General features: G+C 35.7%; 1 protein-coding gene across 4 annotated transcripts in view; it reads left to right on the top strand.

Annotated features, from left to right (window-relative positions):
* Window positions 1-19,183, top strand: part of MICAL-like (protein) — a 175,745-nt gene extending 156,562 nt beyond the window's left edge. For 3 of the 4 annotated variants that reach the window (XM_088261593.1, XM_088261595.1, XM_088261596.1), the window contains exons 5-12: window positions 6,543-8,855; window positions 9,431-9,681; window positions 10,476-10,592; window positions 12,831-13,074; window positions 13,689-14,016; window positions 15,479-15,800; window positions 16,358-16,596; window positions 17,002-19,183. In XM_088261593.1, coding sequence (XP_088117719.1) covers window positions 6,543-8,855; window positions 9,431-9,681; window positions 10,476-10,592; window positions 12,831-13,074; window positions 13,689-14,016; window positions 15,479-15,800; window positions 16,358-16,596; window positions 17,002-17,189 — 4,002 coding nt within the window. In that variant the 3' untranslated portion in view covers window positions 17,190-19,183. Of the gene's footprint in view, window positions 1-4,879; window positions 4,934-6,542; window positions 8,856-9,430; window positions 9,682-10,475; window positions 10,593-12,830; window positions 13,075-13,688; window positions 14,017-15,478; window positions 15,801-16,357; window positions 16,597-17,001 lie in introns of all 4 variants that reach the window. The other variant, XM_088261597.1, reaches the window with a different exon arrangement.
* Window positions 19,184-19,502: the final 319 nt, after the last annotated feature.

The raw sequence follows: 19,502 nt of genomic DNA, 5'->3' as shown, positions 1-19,502 counted from the left end.
CAAACGACTTTAGCAGTTGGGTTGTCAACATTGTCAAGGAGTTAATGAAAAATTATGAATGTTTAGTTTTCTACCGAATAAAAGTAAAGTTGACCTTATGTTTATGTACTAATTTTAAATCAAACACAGATTTTTTGAGTCTACTAAGTTGTATTTTACTAACAAAAACACATAAAAAATGAATATTGTGACAATTGTTTCGCCTTGTTAGGGCATTATCAAACGAATGTGAAGATCAAATGGACTACGGTCCTTATGTAGCTATACAATTCTAAGCGACAGTTTTAACATGTGCAGCAATAATTTCCTTAATAATGACCTTATGTATCTACACTACGTAGTTAAAACGTCGATGTATGTAATATATAATATTATAAATTACATCTGAGCATCGGCCCAGGGCTGGGATTCCATACGTAAGTTAAGGTTTTAACCACGCTATGTAGATAAGTTTGACTTTACTTTTATTTGGTTATTAAAAAAATCATTGTGAAATATCAGTAATTAAAAGATTTTGACAATATGGATCGATAACCTCTTGCCAGTCATTAGAAACAAAAATGCAGAAATAAAGTTTATGTTATCTTCACTACGAAGTTGAATCGTTACTTCCCGTATGGAATTTTGGCCCTGGATATGTTTATATATATATATATATATATATATATATATATATATATATATATATATATATATATATATATATATATATATATATATATAAAACCCTTATCCGCACCCCAATGGTGCATAGGGCACTGCGTCATATAAACGCAGTGTTATCTCGAACGTTTACACATGAAGGAAAGGTGATCAGCCCTCCGCTTCAGGTACCAGTCCAGGGTAATATTGAATAAATATGACAGTGAAAAAATCACTTATATTTATTTTACCCCCCTTGGGAATCGAACCCGGGACCTCCAGAACGGTAGCCGAGCGTGCTGACCATTACACTACGGAGGCGGACAAGATATGTAGATGGATAGATTACATACGGAAGTTACCGATTCAACTTATGGTAAAGATAACTTCAACATTACTTCTGACCGTTTATTTCTAATGACTTTGGTATTTGGAAACCGTTTATAGATCCGTACTGCCAGAAAGTTATACTAGTCAGCGAAAAAATATATAAAAATTAGTTTATTTTACCGAATCAAAGTAAATAAAGCCAAAGTTAACTACACTACGAAGATAAAAGTTAACATTTGTACGTAATCGACTCACAGGTCATCGATTACAGTGGATAGATAACGCATAGACTGACGAAAATGTCAATTATTCTTATGAAGCTCACGCTTAGTTCTTTGAATGTAACTTTTTCGAGATCGACAATGTTTGTTTGGTTCGTCGTAGTCATATAGCATATGAAATAAATTATTCGTATTATGTACCGTGTGTGACATGACTATTCATTTGAAATGTCTTAATATGTTTTTCGTATCAAACCATTAGTATTGTGTAATGTGTACGATGAACGTGTCCATATTTCGTCCCCAATTCAATAAAGTATTCACGTATGCATTCTATGACAAGTATTTTATTAGCTCTAATAAAATGCTGCAAGTCAAAACATTGTTTGTAATTCACTTCGTTTAAAGTCACCTTTGTCTTTGAATGTTTACATCTTCTCATCATTTTCTGTTCTAAAGTTAACGCTAGATTTCTGTGCTAAAGTTAACGTTAGATTTATATTGAATGCTCTCCCAACCGCATTTCCGGAAATAATATAGGAGCATCTAGGCTTCTTGGCAGACTTCTTTTGCAAAGCAATTTTATTTTATGAACTAAGTTGCGAAAACGAAAATTATTAGAAAATGTGTAACAACATTGTATCTCGATTATACTGTGAATTTACATTTAAAGGCTTTCAATGTCCCTGTTACTGCCAATCTAAATAAATATAAGTTTGTAAAACCACCACCAAGTTTCTAGAAGTGCCCCCGTGTAGGCAGTGAAAGGAATTAGTAGTTAGTTCAGTTAGTCACCCAGATCCGACTCCAACCCGACGTTAGCCGGTATACAGACGCCTCCACAACCCAGACCAGCGCAGCAGACAGACACGGAACAGTGCCAAGGCATTTGCATAAAATGTTCAGTCATCGCATTTCCCACTCGACCATTATTCATCGACATTCTATTACGGATCCCTTTCACAAGTTGCGATTTTTCGCCATCACAATCCTAACAAACGACGGGGTAAAAAACAACCCTAACTCACAACCTAGCACAAAGTCCTAACCACGATATATTGTAGAAAGTTAACGTGTCTAAACTTTATTCCAAATTGATAAAAAAAGTGTTGGTGTTTTAGTTTCTTGATCAAACGAGTATATTTATTCATTTCTCTTAGTACGCCACCGGAACGATTCTACAACGAGCATACAATGTTATTGGTACCTACATCTCTGGGACCATCCATCTGAGACATGCTGGTTAAGAGATTCCACGATACAATTGCACGCTACCCTGAAAAAATACTGGTGTTGAAGTAGGAGCTGGCAAATGGAAAAATAAAATGGTGGTCATTGATGGACAATACGCAAATTTATTTATATCGTAAGCCGGGAGGAAAGATGATCTTGTTATTTTATAAATAAGTGCACTGAAAGAATGCAAGAATGAATGGCTGAAAATAGATTGGTAATGAACCCGTCCAAAACTGAACAACTCTGGATAGCCGCACTTAATCCTACAGAATTAAATTGATTACACAACTCTACCCAATACGAGGAGTACCACTTCATCGGCTGTTAAATTGGTGGGCTTGCTCTTCAGGTCAAATTAGTAGATAAAGAATACAAAACAACGAAGTGGACTTCTATGCAACTTAGAATAGTTCTGTATTCAGGTTAAATCGGTAGCATAAAGAACACAATGAAAAAAAAAAACAAATTGACTTGTGTGTAACTTATGATAGTTCTACATTCAGGTCAAATCAGCAGATAAAGAACACAATGCAGGAATAAAAACGAAATCGACTTTTGTGTGACTTGGGATAATTCTACATTCAGACCAAATCTGTAGCATAAAGAACACAATACAGGAATAAAAACGAAATGGACTTCTATGCGAATTAGGATAGTTCTACATTCAGGTCAAATCAGCAGCGTAAAGAACACAATACAGGGATAAAAACGAAATTTACTTCTAAGCAACTTATTATAGTTCTGCATAAAGGTCAAATCAGTAGCATAAGAACACAATACAGGGATAAAAATGAAATCGACCTCTATGCGACTTAGGATAGTTCTGCATTCAGGTCAAATCAGTAGTATAAGGAACACAATTCAGGAATAAAAACGAAATTGACCTCTATGCGACTAATGATAATTCTGCATTAAGGTCAAATTAGTAGCATAAAGAACACAATACAGGAATAAAAACGAAATTGATTTCTATTCGACTAAGGATAGTTCCGCATAATTTGACGCCGCGTACATTCGCGTCACGAAAGCCGTTCGCGAATCGCGACACGGAAAGTGCGATTAAATGTCAGTTACCTGTTGTGTAACATTTAAAATACGAGAGTCAAGATCATTATCGCATCGCGAGACATCGGTGTGTTGATTGCGACCTGCTCGCCAGCGTCACTGGCACTCGTGTGACCCACTTGTGCATGCACTTTGCATATTCCGTGACTCGGCGAGATGCGAGATGCGAGCCGATCGCGGATTAGCCGGCAGACGGAAATGCGCCTCTGCAGTGGCCGAGAGGCTGTTGCGGATGCGGTACAAGAGCCATATTATAATTCAATTAAATTTTTCACATTTTAAATTTAAATTTCATCAAGTACATACCACTATTTATTAAAATCAGTTGTGACATGAATTTCGATGCATTCCGCATCATTTTCAAACACCGTATGTGAAGCTAAGCTAGTGTATTTTGTACATTAAAAGCATTGTTAACATTGTGGTATGGTAATATAACGCTCTCCTTATCATTAATCGTTCACTTTGTGTAATACCACTTTTAAAAAACATCACGAAATAGTTATTACACAAAGTGAACGTTGAATGATAAGGAGAGTGCTAAGCTAGTGTGTACGTCTGAATTTAAGAGTTGTGTCCTCGGTGTTTGAAAATGATGCGGAATGCATCGAAACACGTGTCACGATAGATTTTATAAAATATTGATGTTTACCAAGTGAAATTTAAATTACAAATTAATTGATATTACCACAAACTGATTACCGAATCAATTAATGAAATAATTCTACACGTGTTTAAGTATTTAATTATTTTGAATAATTCTACACACATAATGAGAAACAGCTCCTACCCTCTCTTCAACCTTCAACGTGCCAAGGACACAACTCTAAAATTTAGAATTAGCTTCACATACGGTGTTTGAAAATGATACGGAATGCATCAAAACGCGTGTCACAATAGATTTTAAGAAATAGTGGTTTACTAAGTAAAACTTAAATTAAAAATGGTTGGATTTTACCACAAAGTGACTGCCGAATCAATTAATGAAAAAAGTGAAATTTCAATTAAAATTTATAGATATGTTCACAAAGTGACTGCCTGATCAGTTTTTGAAATAATTCCTTACATATTTAAGCAGTTTCCTTCCGTATTTTCTTATCTATCTTCTCGGCCTTGCAGTGAATGATCACTGCCATTGGATGCCATTTTTCTATTTCATCTAATATTTCGAAAGCCGTCAGCCGAAACCCATTGCAGTATCCATCAAACCTCATTTCAGTATCCACCAAACCTCATTTCAATATCCACCAAACCTCATTTCGATATCCACCAAACCTAATTTCAGTATCCACTAAACCTAATTTCAGTATCCACCAAACCCCGTTGCAATATCCACCAAAACCCACACTGTGTATCATTTTCTGTTTTCTTTTTGTTCGCACCAGGAGGAAAGCTTGGACATAATGGGCCAGTATAAACCAGAAATTTTCTGCTAAAAGGTAATTTATTTATGTGCTTACTGTAATTATTATTATTTACTTTCACCAGTATTTTTGCTATCACCCATACTTCATGTTTTTAATAGTTTTTTTTTGTTTTTGTTTTTGTTCGCTTTTGCTTTCTATTTTGTTTATTTTTGCATTTATTTATTTTTACACTGTTTAAATTTACATACTTAAATAAAAATATTTTTTTCATGTTTATAAAACACGAGTGAACATTTTTAACACACTTTTTACTTTGTACAGTATTTGACATCTCAACATAGATGAAGAAGAATATGGATGTCTGGACATTTACAAGACTATGACCTGTCATTGGCTGGTTAATTGATCACGTGCAAAATTCACCGATTCTACCCATGCTTGACAATTGTCGAATATTGCACGTGTATAAAGTAATCACTTAACCAGTCTATGACAGATCATAATCCCTGTAAATACCCAGATTTCCTTATTCTTCTTCATCTATGCTGAAATATCTAAAATGTAAAAATAACTCCTGAGTGGAGAAAAATCCAGATTTGTGATCAAGTATTTGGACACACTCAAAATGTATACAATATTTGAATTTAGCGGTCGTATTTATAAAATGTATTTAATTTGAGATGTTGTACCCATTATTTTAGTTAATTTTATAATCTTAATATCTGTTTGTATCCATTTAGAGAAATCTGTGTCGTATGAACTAACGTATTTTGTTATTTTGTGTTTTATGAAGTTTTATCGTCTTGTGGAATCGAGTTTCAAAATTATTGTCAACCTGTCTGCTAGCTATCAAAACTTCGTTTGAAAAAAGTTAAATTATAAAAAAATTACCATAGTAAATCTGTTTGTCACAATGTCACAAAAGATTTTAAGAAATAGCGGTATTTACTAAGTAAAACTTTTACCATGAATTAAAAATTTGTTTGTGTAAGTACCGCGACCGAAATATTGGGAAATATAAAAAAAAAAAAAACTTCATCAATTATTTTACAACATCATATTAATTTTGGACGACATTAATATTAAGATGTTGATTTATGTAAGTAAAAATAATTTTATAAATTAATTTATATGTATTTCACCATTTTGTGTAATCGGATGAGTCATAGGGTGAACTACAAATCATTTTTATGATTTTTTCTTTCTATAATTATATTCAGATTCAACTTAATGTTCCTTCTTCTTCTTTTAATCCTTATCAGCACCCAATGGTGCATAGGGCACTGCATCGTATTGATGCAGTGTTAATCTTAATCGTTACTTCACGAAGGCAAGGTGATCACTCCTGCGCTTCATGGTAATATTAAATAAAAATTAGTGAGTTGATTCACTAATATTTATTTTCACCTCCCCCTGGTATTATCGAATAAATATTAGAGTGAAAAATCGCTTATATTTCTTTTTCCCCCTCCTCCCCTGGGAATCGAACCCGCGACCTCCAGTATGGTGGCCGAGCGTGCTGACCATTACATTACGGAGGCGAACACCATTCGTTCGCCTCCGTAGTGTAAATCTTATGTGTTCAATGTTTTCGCAACTTTTGTAAAAAAAAAATCAAGCACGCAACATTGATGTCATAAAATTGTGATGGATGTTTTCTAATGATTGTTTTGTGGCGCAGATGTCAGCGAAACTGGGCAGGCGCGAGCCGTGCGTGTCCTGCGGGGAGCCCGTGTTCCTGGCGGAGAGGCTCATGGTGGACACGCGGCTCTACCACCGCACCTGCTTCCGCTGCGCCCGCTGCGGCGCGCAGCTCAGCCTCGCCGGCTGCTACCAGACGGAGACGGACGGCCACTACTGCTGCGAGACCTGCCCCGACGAGGACCCCGACTACCAGGACAGCATCTCCGCCGAGACGGGCTACACCAGCATCTCCAACGCCGAAGACGCCAAAACTGACACTAGAGATTCCTCTCAAAACCTGTACAATAGAATGCTGAGCGACGAAGAAAAAGTTCGAAACGTTCAGCAGAAATTCCAAAACGCTTTGGCTGCCGAAGACACCGCCTTCAATCACAGCTTCAGGAACTCTCCAACCAGATCTTCGACGTCGTCCAAAGCTCTATCTGGATTTTTAAACACCCAGTTCGATGACGAAGCTCCGGCGCTCCCCGACAGCCTGCCACCCGTTATGCAAACAGAAAAAAAAGAATCGTTTTCGCAAAATGTCAGTCAGTCTGTTTCAATGGATTTTAACTCTCCCTCTCCTAAATCGCCCGATAGAGTTGCGAGTAAGATCGTACAAAATAAATACTCGGACTTCGATAGTGAAATGTGTCCGTCCCCTTCGCGCGATGCTAAAGACAATGCGAAGTTTAGTTTTAAAGAAAATTTAAACTCTGAAAAAGATAGTGATTTAAGTGTTGACAAAAAAGTACGCGGGATGTCTCCGTCCGTAGATAAAGTAGAAAATGTTCCGGAAATAGTTTCGCCCGAAACTAAAACGTTAAATACCAGAATAGATCGCAACATAAAAGAAGTAGAAAACTATAGCCAAGTAGATTCCGAGAGCAAAGCGGACAAGATGGAAACTGTAAATATATATAATGGTCATGTTAACCAGCGTAAAACTGCCAGTGATCCGAAGGAGAACAACAGCGATTTGAACGACACTCGAGATCGTATCGATGTCAAAGCCGAACCGAACGATGTAATTGCCAAAGAAAATCAGAGAAATGTAAACTCTAATACATTTGATGATAAATATAATGATGACGACGAAATGTCACAGGGCACATCGGGCCCATCACTGGTCAGAATGAGGATGAAGCTATTCGAGACGGCGAGCCCGGAAAAAAATAGGTTTTCTGACGTCAAAGTCAGTCCGATCGGCTCGCGGAAGGGTATCGTTGATCAGGATAAATTAGTATTAAGTGCGGATAAGTTTAGCCTAAGTGATAATTTTAATACCTTTAGTAATGATAGTATTATTCAAGGCTCAACAACTGTAGACATTAGTAGTGACAAAGAATTTATAGCATCGGTAAACGATACAAACGTTTCGCCGAGTAATAGTGTAGACAAAGAATCTCAAAAATTAGCTTCGGAAGATATTACAGATATGAATGTGCCTCGAATTAACAAGCTACCTTTGAATGAAAGCACAAAATCGAGTGATATCTACAACTATGAGAGTGTGGAAAACAAAGATTCACGAGTCAAAGCCACACTTTCCGACACAAATATGGAAACAAACGAAAGTGTTGAAACAAAAGAAGAAAACATTATTTTTAATAAATCAGATGGTGTAGAGTGTATAGAAGATTCAGTAGAGATATGTAATAAATCAGAAGGTGATGTTGAAGAAATAAGCAAAGATGTCAAAAGTGATACTGCAGAACCCAACTATGATATAAGAAATGATGTTAAAGAAATTAGCAAAGATGTCAAAGGTAATATCGAAGAACTTAAAAATGATATCAGAAGTGATATTGAAGAAATAAGCATAGATGTGAAAAGCGAAATTGAAGAAGTAAGCATAGATGTCAAAAATGATATTGAAAAAATTAACATGGATTTCAAAAATGATATTGATGAAATAAATATAGATGTCAAAAGTTATATTGAAGAAATACATATGGATGCCAAAAGTGATATTGAAAAAATAGACAAAGATGTTAAAAGTGAAATTGCTGTTAATGAAATGTTTCTTGAAGAGAATACCTCCAATGTTTTAAACTATTCTGAAAAGGTCAATTTAGGTAATATTGGTGCAGAAGAAAAAATTGATGTTGAGAAACACGCAGATGAAATATCGTCTATCGAAATAAGAAACACAGAAGCTGAACCAATAATTGTTGATGTACAAAATTCCTCTGATGAATTTAACGAAATGGAAACATCACTTCCTTCAGAAGTGCATAATAAGAGTAAAGAGTATGAATACCCCGAAGATTTGAATCCTTTCGGCAGTGACGACGATGAGGTTGAAAAGGTAATTATAAAACTTTTATGATGATAAAGTGTGTTGAGATAATTTGAGCGTGTGGAACGAATGCACAGAGAAACAGCAAAAAAAATTGTGAGGCGAGTGTAGTTGGAAATGTGAGCAGAGAAAGACCGAAGAAAGCTTGGCATGATCAAGTATTTAAAAAACTTGAAATTGGTCAGGTTAAGATTCGGAATAATCGGCAGGTGTGTTTGAGGAGATGCATTAATGTGAAACAGGTGAAGATTGTTTACAAAGAGAGATTGGTGTGGTTTTCTATTCTCTCTGCCTACCACTGCAGAGAAGATGGTCAGTTAGTTAGTTAGTTAGCAAACACAAGCTGCTCCAATCGAAATCAATTGCAAGCTATGGACGAGAAGTAAGTTTTTTCGGGGGTTTCAATTGGTCATACCTCATACTTCTTCTCCATCTTAGTCCTCATTACTGAGGGTTGTGACCCTTGTTGAAGCAATGACTTTTCTCCAGCCTCAAAATAATATAAAATACAAAGAATCGCAGCATGATTGATCAATCAATTATAATATTTTATATTTATGTAACTGTATTATATTATGACATAGGTGCCAGAAGTACCCAAGAGAAAGTTGACCCCAACAAAACGCTTCTCGCTAACCGGGAACCCAGAAAGCGCGGTGGAAGTGATCAAGTCTAGCCCAGGAAAGGTCAGCACCAACCCGTTTGGGAGTTGCAGCGAAGATGAGGAAGAACCGACCAAAGCTGATGTTCCCGTCAAGAGAACTAGCGGAGAAAAACCACCACGGCCGCCTCCTCCAGCGATTCTCTTAAGCTCCAACAAGCAAAATATCCATCAGTGAGTAGAAAATTATGTTGATTAATTTTTATCAGGCGGTTTTTTCATCAACCCCGACCCTAATTATACTCAGACAGTCCGTTGTCCGACCCTCAGTATACAAATCACAAGTAACTTCAAACCCAATTCTGATCTGTACAATGTTTTTTTGCGTCTCTCGCGCTTTACGAAAAGTAAGCAAGTAGAACGGTTTTAGGCGTCTCCCGCTTTCTACCAACAGTATGTAAAAGACACTTTTTAGCGTTTCCCGGAAAAAAAATTGTTAATTTTGTCAATATATATAAAAAAAGGCATAATAATCCCTTTGAGAAGAAATTGTTCTGAATGTATTTAATATCTCAACAGAGACACAGATCTTTTTATAATAAGAGAATAGGGAAGTTTACAGGCTTTTTTTTATGTATTAATTTTAAATAGCACAGATTTTTTGCGTCCACCAAGTTGTATTTTATTAACAAAAACACATAAAAAAATTAATATTGTGACAATTGTTTCTCCTAGTTATGGCATTTTCAAATGAATTTCTGTGATTTGAAAAAAATCTGTGTTTAATTTAAAATTAATACAAAAATTAAAATGAAGTTCTACAAATTAAACGCCAAATCAATAAATAAATAAATAAGTTGACAGGCCTTACGACCCCGGCATTGGCTGGCTTAAGTAACCACTTTATGCATTTTAACATTCACTTTTCATAAAAATATATTTTGTGCATAAACAGTATCTTGACACCCGCTTTTGTAACTCTAAAATAAAATCAAATCTAATAAATGCTATTTTAAAAATACTTTCAGACCAGAAACCAAGAAAGTAATACCGGCAATCAACTTGAATCCATTTGATTCGGAGGATGACGAAGTCTCTGAAGATGAGAAAAATTTGCACACTCCGATACCTGTACCAAGGCAGAGGTGATTTTTTTAAACATCATTATGTCAATTACTACGAAGCTAAAAGGTTTTCATATTATTTTTTGACATCTCATCAAAGATGAAGAAGAATATGGAAGTCTGGGCGTTTACGGGGCTGACGACCGTCATAGGCTGTTTAAGTGATCACACAGTGTAAAGACACATGTGTAACATTGACCAATTCTACCCATTATTGACAACCACACAACTCAAATTCTTGGAAGTTCTATATATATATATATATATATATATATAGAACTTCCAAGAATTTGAGTTTGAATTATATATATATATATATATATATATATATATATATATATATATATATATATATATATATATATATATATATATATATATATATATATATAATATATATATATATATATATATGAACCGATTTTAAAAAATTATTCTTGAATCACGAGAGACATCTATTGGTGAGATGAAAAGAAGCTTTTTATTGAGCAGAAACTCTTTTATTAAGTATGTGAATTCCGAATCCTGGATTATAATCACACACATGAGAAACGCCAGAAAATATCATTTTCATTTTTATTATTGGATAATTTCGACACTACTCAATTATTATTTAAGGTCAAGATAGGTTGACAAACTTCGGTTGAGTTTTTGTTCTCATATGATTTTTTTGGAGTTAATTGTTGTTTGAATTTTTCATTAATTGAATTGCCATCTACTTTTTAAAATTCGATTACCTATTATTATTGATATATAAGTTTAAGGAGAAACAGCCGCAAAAACATGAATTATTTTTTTAAGAATTTTTTTTTAAGTCTTATTGGAAAAGAGAGAGAAAAGCGGAGCCACAAAATCATTCGGATTACAGCATGTTCAGATTAGCGAGCTGGCGCTGTAAAAGTCATTGCGATTAGGAATTTTTCAATGACATTCAGATATCTTCGATGTGTCATTCTAACCTTAAAGAGAATTTCCACTATATTTTTATTTTATTTGTTAGAAACCCAATATAGAGTAGTAGTGATAGAAATTATACATGAATCATAATATTTTTCTAATCATTTTATACTCGCATTGTGTATGTTATTACGTTGTCTAGATATCGTTAGTACATAATGCCCTTAAGTTAAAATTTTGTCATAAAAAGATTTCACTGCAACATTTGTATTGTTGCATTGTTCGACGTGAGAATAGGCACAAGGGACAGCCGCTAATATTTCATATGAGGGAAACACCATTACGCAATTCTGTAACTTTATTATCCGTTAGTTATGATAATAATGTGTTTTACCGTGTACAACTTCCTGCAATTACTTTTTAGGTATTCCGAGAAATATCGTACTTAGCGCAGGAAATAGACAAATAGTATTTAGGATGAGTAGATACATGCAGGTTGACGATCGCATCATAATAAGTATAACTGTTTTGTTGACTGCGAGTCGTGTCAATGTCTCTTGACAATTTTACTAATAATTTTCCTACCTGCATTGTTGAAACACTTTGTGAATAATGATTCTCCCCACCTTTTCACTGCCACAAGCCATATTGATTAATTTGTCATTGAAATTCATAATGAACGGGTCGTATTGTGTTTGAGCCAGAAGAAACAATGATTGTTATTGTTTTTAATAACTGTGCGCAATTAGCATTGAAAAGCGTGCGCTGTGCTGAAATGCATCAGTCGTTTGGTGTTTGTGCAAGATTAATCTGACTCTTGAGTTCTCTGAGGCTGCGATTTTTGGGCAGATTTATATAGAAATACTTTACAAAATGTCTTGTGACACAACTTTTTAAAAATTCTGATATATTTTCTCCATGATACATCAAATTTACTATACGAACTTCAATACAAAGTTATATTTATGGAATATAACTATTTTGTCGGGTCACTATTTAAAATTTCATATTACTTCAAGAGTAGTGGTTTCTTAAGTTTTTCCTGCATACCACTTCAAGAGAGACATCAAACTAGCGTACCCTTATTGCGGGAATGATAAATGAAATTTGAAATGTTTTTTATTGTTGTTGACTTTTATTACCTTCAAAATACTAATTAAATTATGTATCTCAGTCAATCGGTCAAGAGATTGCCCTTGATGCAACTTTGCATATCACTAATTGGGAAACACTGCTCTAGAGAATTGAATAATCAAGGTTTTGACAGGCGGAATGTTATAGAATACGGCAATAATCGAATTCAAAAGAATTTTTTTAACTGGTTATTTTCACCGTGTTAAAATACAAATACCCTCCCTCCAGGATGGGTGATGGCCAGGATCCGCAGCCGGTTCCGCGGCACTCGCTCGGCTCCGGGGGTCCGCCTTCCTTCCACGGATCCTCATCCTCGCTCTCCAGCACTGTATCTCGGAGGAAGAAAGCCCAGGCGCCCAAACCTCCCGGCGGCGCGGCGGACACGCCCATCCCCGCCCCGAGAACCACTAACAAAGTGGAGGATCTCGACACATCCTTCACATCCTTGATATCTAGTCCTAATACAAGTTTGGTGAGTTTATTATAATTTTTCTTATTATTATTATTCAACTGTGTAATACAGTGATATTTTTTAATCAGACTCTGAACTCATTCATCTAGTCTTCGATTAATTCAATAGTATTCTTATTTATTTTTTTCCAAAAATGTTGATAATATTAGTATATAACCACTCACCGAGATTTTTATGTCTACCGGTTTCGAGATGTACCCGTCTCTTCATCAGGACAATCACTACCACAGCATGCAAACAGTACCACCCTTCACCACCATAGCACCATTTACACACTTAAAAATAATACTATACAAAATATTTAACACGTGCGATTTTTGACCAACATGCACTAAAGGTTTCAGCACAAACGTGCGTTACGAGCCGAGGTTAAACATGCACCTAGTGCATGTTTAAATACTAATATTATTAACATTTTTGTAAAAAAAAATATGTAAAAAGGACTAACCACAAAGTAAATGCTTAAAATATTAATAATATTGAGAATCAAATAGTATTCTATTCCTTGTTTGTTTTCTTCTCCATCTGTGCGTGTAAATAAATAATATAATTTGACTAAAGATTTCATTGGTGCTTTATCGTTTCGAGCCTAGCTAACCCTCGATTAATTCTAGGTCCAAACGTCTCCCCAAGTCTCTCCGCGAAGCCGCAAGCGCCGGCCGGCCCCGGCCCCTCCGGCTGCGAGCTCCACCTTCCTCAAGTCCCCGCCTGACGAGCACACTGACTCGGAGTCAGCGCAGCGCCTGCAGCCCTCGGCCGAGGACTTTGTGCCCTTCTCCCCCATCGTCCGCTCCTCGGAAGACAGCCGGTCCATGACCAGCATCAACAGCGGCAATTCGAGAAGAGTCATTTCCGCCGTCGAGTTTGACGAACCCGACCCGGACATGTCTAACTCGGGAAATTGGGACAAGAGCAAGTTGGATAATGATGATGAGAACAAAGGTGGGTCCGAGTTGTTTATACCTGTGAAACTTGAAGCCTTATTTAGCACATCCTTTGCTAGGGATGTGCATTTCATATAGGTTAGAAGTTTTATTTACAACATTTTGAGTGTGTCCAAATACTTGTTCACAAAATCTGGATTATCTCCAATTACAGGAGTTATTTTCATATTATTTTTTGACATCTCATCAAAGATGAGAAGAATATGGAGTATTAGTATAATATAAGAGTTTCTGCTTAATAAAAAGCTTTTTTACATCTCACCAATAGATGTTTCTAGTGAAGTTCTAGTGATTTAAGAACAAGGTTTCTAAATTGGTTCATATATACATATATAGAACTTCCAAGAATTTGAGTAGTGTGGTTGTCAATAATGGGTAGAATTGGTGAATGTTACACGTGTGTAAAGTGATCACTTAAACCAGCCTATGACGGTCGTCAGCCCCGTAAATGCCCAGACTTCCATATTCTTCTTCATCTTTGATGAGATGTCAAAAAATAATAGAAGTTTTATATCTGTGAAATTTGAATTTAGCACTTCCACTGTTAGGGGTGTCCATTTCATATAGGCACAATGGCAGTGCCTCACTGGCATTTATTATTTTTCATAGTCCTCGAAATTTATTTTTTCTTCAGCATTTGGAAAAAAAATTATCAAGCATGTTTAGTTTAATAAAATAACAACATAGTTTTTCCAAATTTATTTTATTTGACCTGTGACCGGGTTTCGTTGTTACTGACATTCAGTCAAGACTAGTCTGATGACGAAACCTGGTCACTGGTCAAATGAAACAAGTCGCTCACTCCTTTCAACAACGTCATATAACAAAAATCGTCAATTTTCAGTTGTGCATGTTTTTGGAATGTCCATAAAATGTACTATATCCCAACAAAAGCGGCATATTTTTAACTTAATATTTACCCGCTACAGGGCAGAAAGTGTTTTTGCATTTTGAAGAAAAGGTAGTGTTTAATTATTTTTTTAAATGTACTAAATATTTTTCAAATGGAGAAAAAACCTTCAGGTTTTATTACCTAAAAAGAACTGTTGCACAATAAAAAGTTCAATAAGTGGTTTGATATTTGTTTTTAATACATTTCATATGTTTAAACTTTAAAAACGATCTCCTGAAAAATCAAGTTTTTTGATATATGACGTTGAAAGGAGTGAGTGATGTGTGGGAAAAACTATATACATAGTTCGTATTTCATTATGTAAAATACAGTTCCACCAAGAAATGTCAGAACAAAGCTTAAATCTAATGAATACAAGTTTAAGATTAAAATTTAAAATCACTTGTTAACGTTAACGAGTGGAGGCTCATTAAAAAAATAAAACAAAAAAAACTCTAGGGACGATCCTGAGACTCCGTTGTCCACTGCTAGTTTAGTTATAACTGTTTTATACATTATAACCATATTATAAATGAAATTTGTTTAGAATATTTCCGTTACCTTCCAGGCTTCCCCCTGTACGAGAACAAGAGCACCTCGGGCGTGTGGAAGCGCCGCAAGGGCCCCGCCCCGGCCGTGCCCATCCTGCAGCGCCGCACCCTGGCCCCCGTGTCGAGCGCGGCGCTGCGGCGTGAGCTGGCGCTGCTGGAGGAGCAGCAGCGCGGCCTGGAGCGCCAGGGCGTACGCCTGGAGGAGCTGATCCGCGCGCGGGACTGCCCCGGGGCCCCCGACCAGCCCGACGCTGAGACCGACGAACTGCTCCTGCAGCTGTTTGAGCTTGTGAATGAGAAGAACGAGCTGTTCAGGCGGCAGGCGGAGCTCATGTATATGTAAGTGCTTTATTTTCCCCAATATTCGATAAATCGCAACTTAATTTTCTTTAAACCCGGGCAACATTTGACGTAATGATTTTTTTCGCTTAAAATACCGTTTTTGTACTGAAAAACTAACTTTTTCTTCCAAATAAATATATGGTTTTGAAAAGAAAAAAGTTATTGAAAGGTAAGGAGTTAAACTATACTATATATGCGGATCTTTGAGATGCCGGACTTACCTGGGAGGAAGTCAAGGAGATGGCCCGTGACAGAGTGACTTGGAGATGTCTCGTGTTGGCCATATGCTCCACCTCGGGAGCGAACATGAATAAAGAAGAAGGAGTTAAAAATATTAAAATATTTTTTATATTTTCAAAAAAAATGCGAGTAAACATGTCCGACCTCTAGCGCGGCCGGTCGTGTTCTCAATTTGAATGACTGAAATCTCAGCCTTAATATATTTAAAATGATAATTGAAGGTTTGTTTTTTTTCATAACGAAGTCATCAGAGATCTTATCGGTGCCATTTTGTTAACTGAATAAACATGAATGTGTTGTTTATCCTCGTCTAGCCGGCGCCAGCAGCGCCTGGAGGAGGAGCACGCGGACCTGGAGCACCAGCTGCGCGGCCTCATGGCGCGTCCGGAGGCCAACAAGACGGACGCGGACAAGGCGCGCGAGGAGTCGCTGCTGCAGCGCCTGCTGCACGTGGTGGAGCGGCGCGACGCCGTGGTGGGCGCGCTGGAGGCCGAGCGCCTGCGCGAGCGCACCGAGGACGCCGCCGTCAGGGAGAGGATGGCTGCGCACAGAGGTACGCATAACTAGTCACTCAAGAAATAGCCCCACACAGAGATACACATAACTAGTCACTAAAGGAATAGTCCCATCTCAATTTTATTTATTTATTTTTTTACAAAAATGTTAATAATATTAGTATATAACCACTCACCGAGATTTTTATGTCTACTGGTTTCGAGACGTACCCGTCTCTTCGTCAGGACAATCACTAACACAGCATGCAAACAATACCACCCTTCACCACCATCGCACCATTTACACACTTAAAAATAATACTATACAAAATGTTTAACACATGCGATTTTTGGTCGACCCGAAGACCAACATGCATTAAAGTTTTCACCACAGACATGCGTTACGAGCCGAGGTTAAACATGCAATAAATTTTTTGCAATCAATTTTATTATTTTTCTTCCAGCAAAACTAGATGAAAACTCATCCTTATCTTCGGCAGAATCGCAAACCAGCACAGCCAAGAAGGAAAAGAAGAAAGACAAAAAGAAATGGATGAAACGAGACAAGCAAAAGAAAGGAGAAGAAGCCAACATAAGCGAAGAGGATCCCAATTTATCCAAGAAAGAAAAGAAGTCTAGGAAATGGTTCTAGCTCAAAGCACATCAGATGCATTCTAAAATGCTTAGCACTTCAATTTGAATTACAGCAACAATTTTTAGTAGGAAATTTGTAATAAATCGAGCTTTCTACATATCATAACACTTGGAGCTTAACTAGATTCACTTGTTATATTACTTGGAGCTTAACTAGACTCACTTGTTATATTACTTGGAGCTTAACTAGACTCACTTGTTATATTACTTGGAGCTTAATTAGACTCACTTGTTATATTACTTGGAGCTTAAATAGACTCACTTGTTATATTACTTAGAGCTTAACTAGACTTGTTATATTATTTGGAGTTTAACTAGGTTCACTTACTGTATTTGTAGGTATTTAACCACTGTCAAATTGTTAAATGCCTACAAATACAGTAAGTGAACCTAATTATTTAAATGCATATTATCTAGTGCCATTTTCATACTGCAGGTAATATCTGAGACTGATATTTATTACCAGAGGACAACATATCCAAGAGTAACTAAATAACCTTAAAATCGTTCATATCATTTTCACAGCTTTATTCTTAAACATATTCCTATTATTGATAAAAGTTATATTATGCGCATCATTTTGACCAGACATACATGTAATGGGATAGTTACAAATTTTTTTTCTTGTAACTTTCATTTTGACTGCACAATATTATTTTGAGATATTTTTTAGTTATTTGCATACAGTAAAACTGCTGGTCATTGTATGTATACGACAGCCAATCACTCAATGTGCAGCTAACCAGTAATAATCAGTTACAGCATCATGAAGATAATGAAATAAGTATCACATATTTTTGATGAATTATTTTATGTGTCCAAATTTTTGCTCAAAATTAGTGGATTTTATTTCTTATTGAGCAAGTCTAAATTTGAAAATTCACTAGTTTAGGGACTTATGGTATATACACAAAAAATATAAAGGTGGATACTGACCGGAGCATTTCGTCATAACATAATGTCGTAACATCGTTCACGGTGAGTATCACCGAGCATCCGAAACTATGGATGGAGCGCTCGGCTCGGTGTACTGACTGCCTGAATGGAGCATTTCGTCGTAACGTGTTACGTACAGTCAGTCTCCACCTTAAAAGCCTTATTAGAATAAATAGATTACATAATATTGATATGTTAAATAATATGTTAAACATTTTCAATATTAAATATTCCATTTTATAAAGGTGAAATGAAAAGTTTTGTATCACATTTTGATGGTGCTAATATTGTAAATAATTTGTGCTATATACAAAAATCATGCTGCACAACTTCATGCCTTGAATAAAGATGTATTCGACTCCTGGCAACACTGCTAGTACTGCCATAAACATTCATTCAAATGTTGCATTTAATCGCCTTGACATATCTATGGGCACTTCAAGGCCTCTACGTATTGATTATTTAAAAAAAATTATGTTTTCTTCTTTTTAAATTAATTTTAAGATGTAAAATTCATATTTTCAATAAAATATTATACTTATTTTAGTAGACCAAAATATCACTGAAATTCTTTATTAGAATTAATTTACATGCCTAGTTATAGATGTAAATTGTATCAATCTTCGCTTAGTTATATACATTTTTCAATGCACACATTTGCAATTTTTGTAGTGTAAATTTTCCTATGTAAATTAACACATAGTTACAGAAAAATTATTTTTCTTTTTTCATATTTTTTTGTTCAGCCACATTTGAGTTTGGATTTTTACATTTTAGTTTTACGATATTCGTACTCTTTAGTTTAATTGTGTATGAAAGAACGAGTTGTAATTTTATTATATATAATAAAATTGATCTCGGAAAAATTATTTTGTCATTATGAGTTACGTAGCTTAAGTATGTTTGAAGTGAAAAAAAATACTGAAGCACAACGGCATTGATCTATTTTATATTTACCATAGGATTTTTTTTCCGGCTGACTATGTTTATAAGATGTAATGTATGACTTTTTGTATCGAGATGTATTATTTCATAAAATAAATGATCCATTAAGTACTTTTGTATTTATTTCATCACCTGTCCCAAGAAAATTAGGGTATATATTTTTTTAATTTCCAGCTGAATTGCCAGCCTCAAGAATATTATTGCGAAGAAATAATATAACCATATCTACCTTCGTAGCATACTAGTTAGCATGTTTTGCTTGAATGGTCGAAACAAATAAGTATAAGTGATTTTTCACTTAATATTTATTTTATAGCACCTGAACTTGTACATAGCGCACTGGTACTCAGCACTGGACTGATCACTTTACCTTGGTGCAATTAACAATCAAGATGACGCTTTATCAATATGATGTAGTCTGCACCATTAG

Source organism: Brachycentrus maculatus, unplaced genomic scaffold (genome assembly GCF_059751285.1).
Source record: "Brachycentrus maculatus isolate JH-2025_06_01 unplaced genomic scaffold, ASM5975128v1 h1tg000159l, whole genome shotgun sequence".
Lineage (NCBI taxonomy): Eukaryota > Metazoa > Arthropoda > Insecta > Trichoptera > Brachycentridae > Brachycentrus > Brachycentrus maculatus.
The sequence above is the reverse complement of the archived record's forward strand: the minus strand, read 5'-3'. Positions and strand labels throughout refer to the sequence as shown.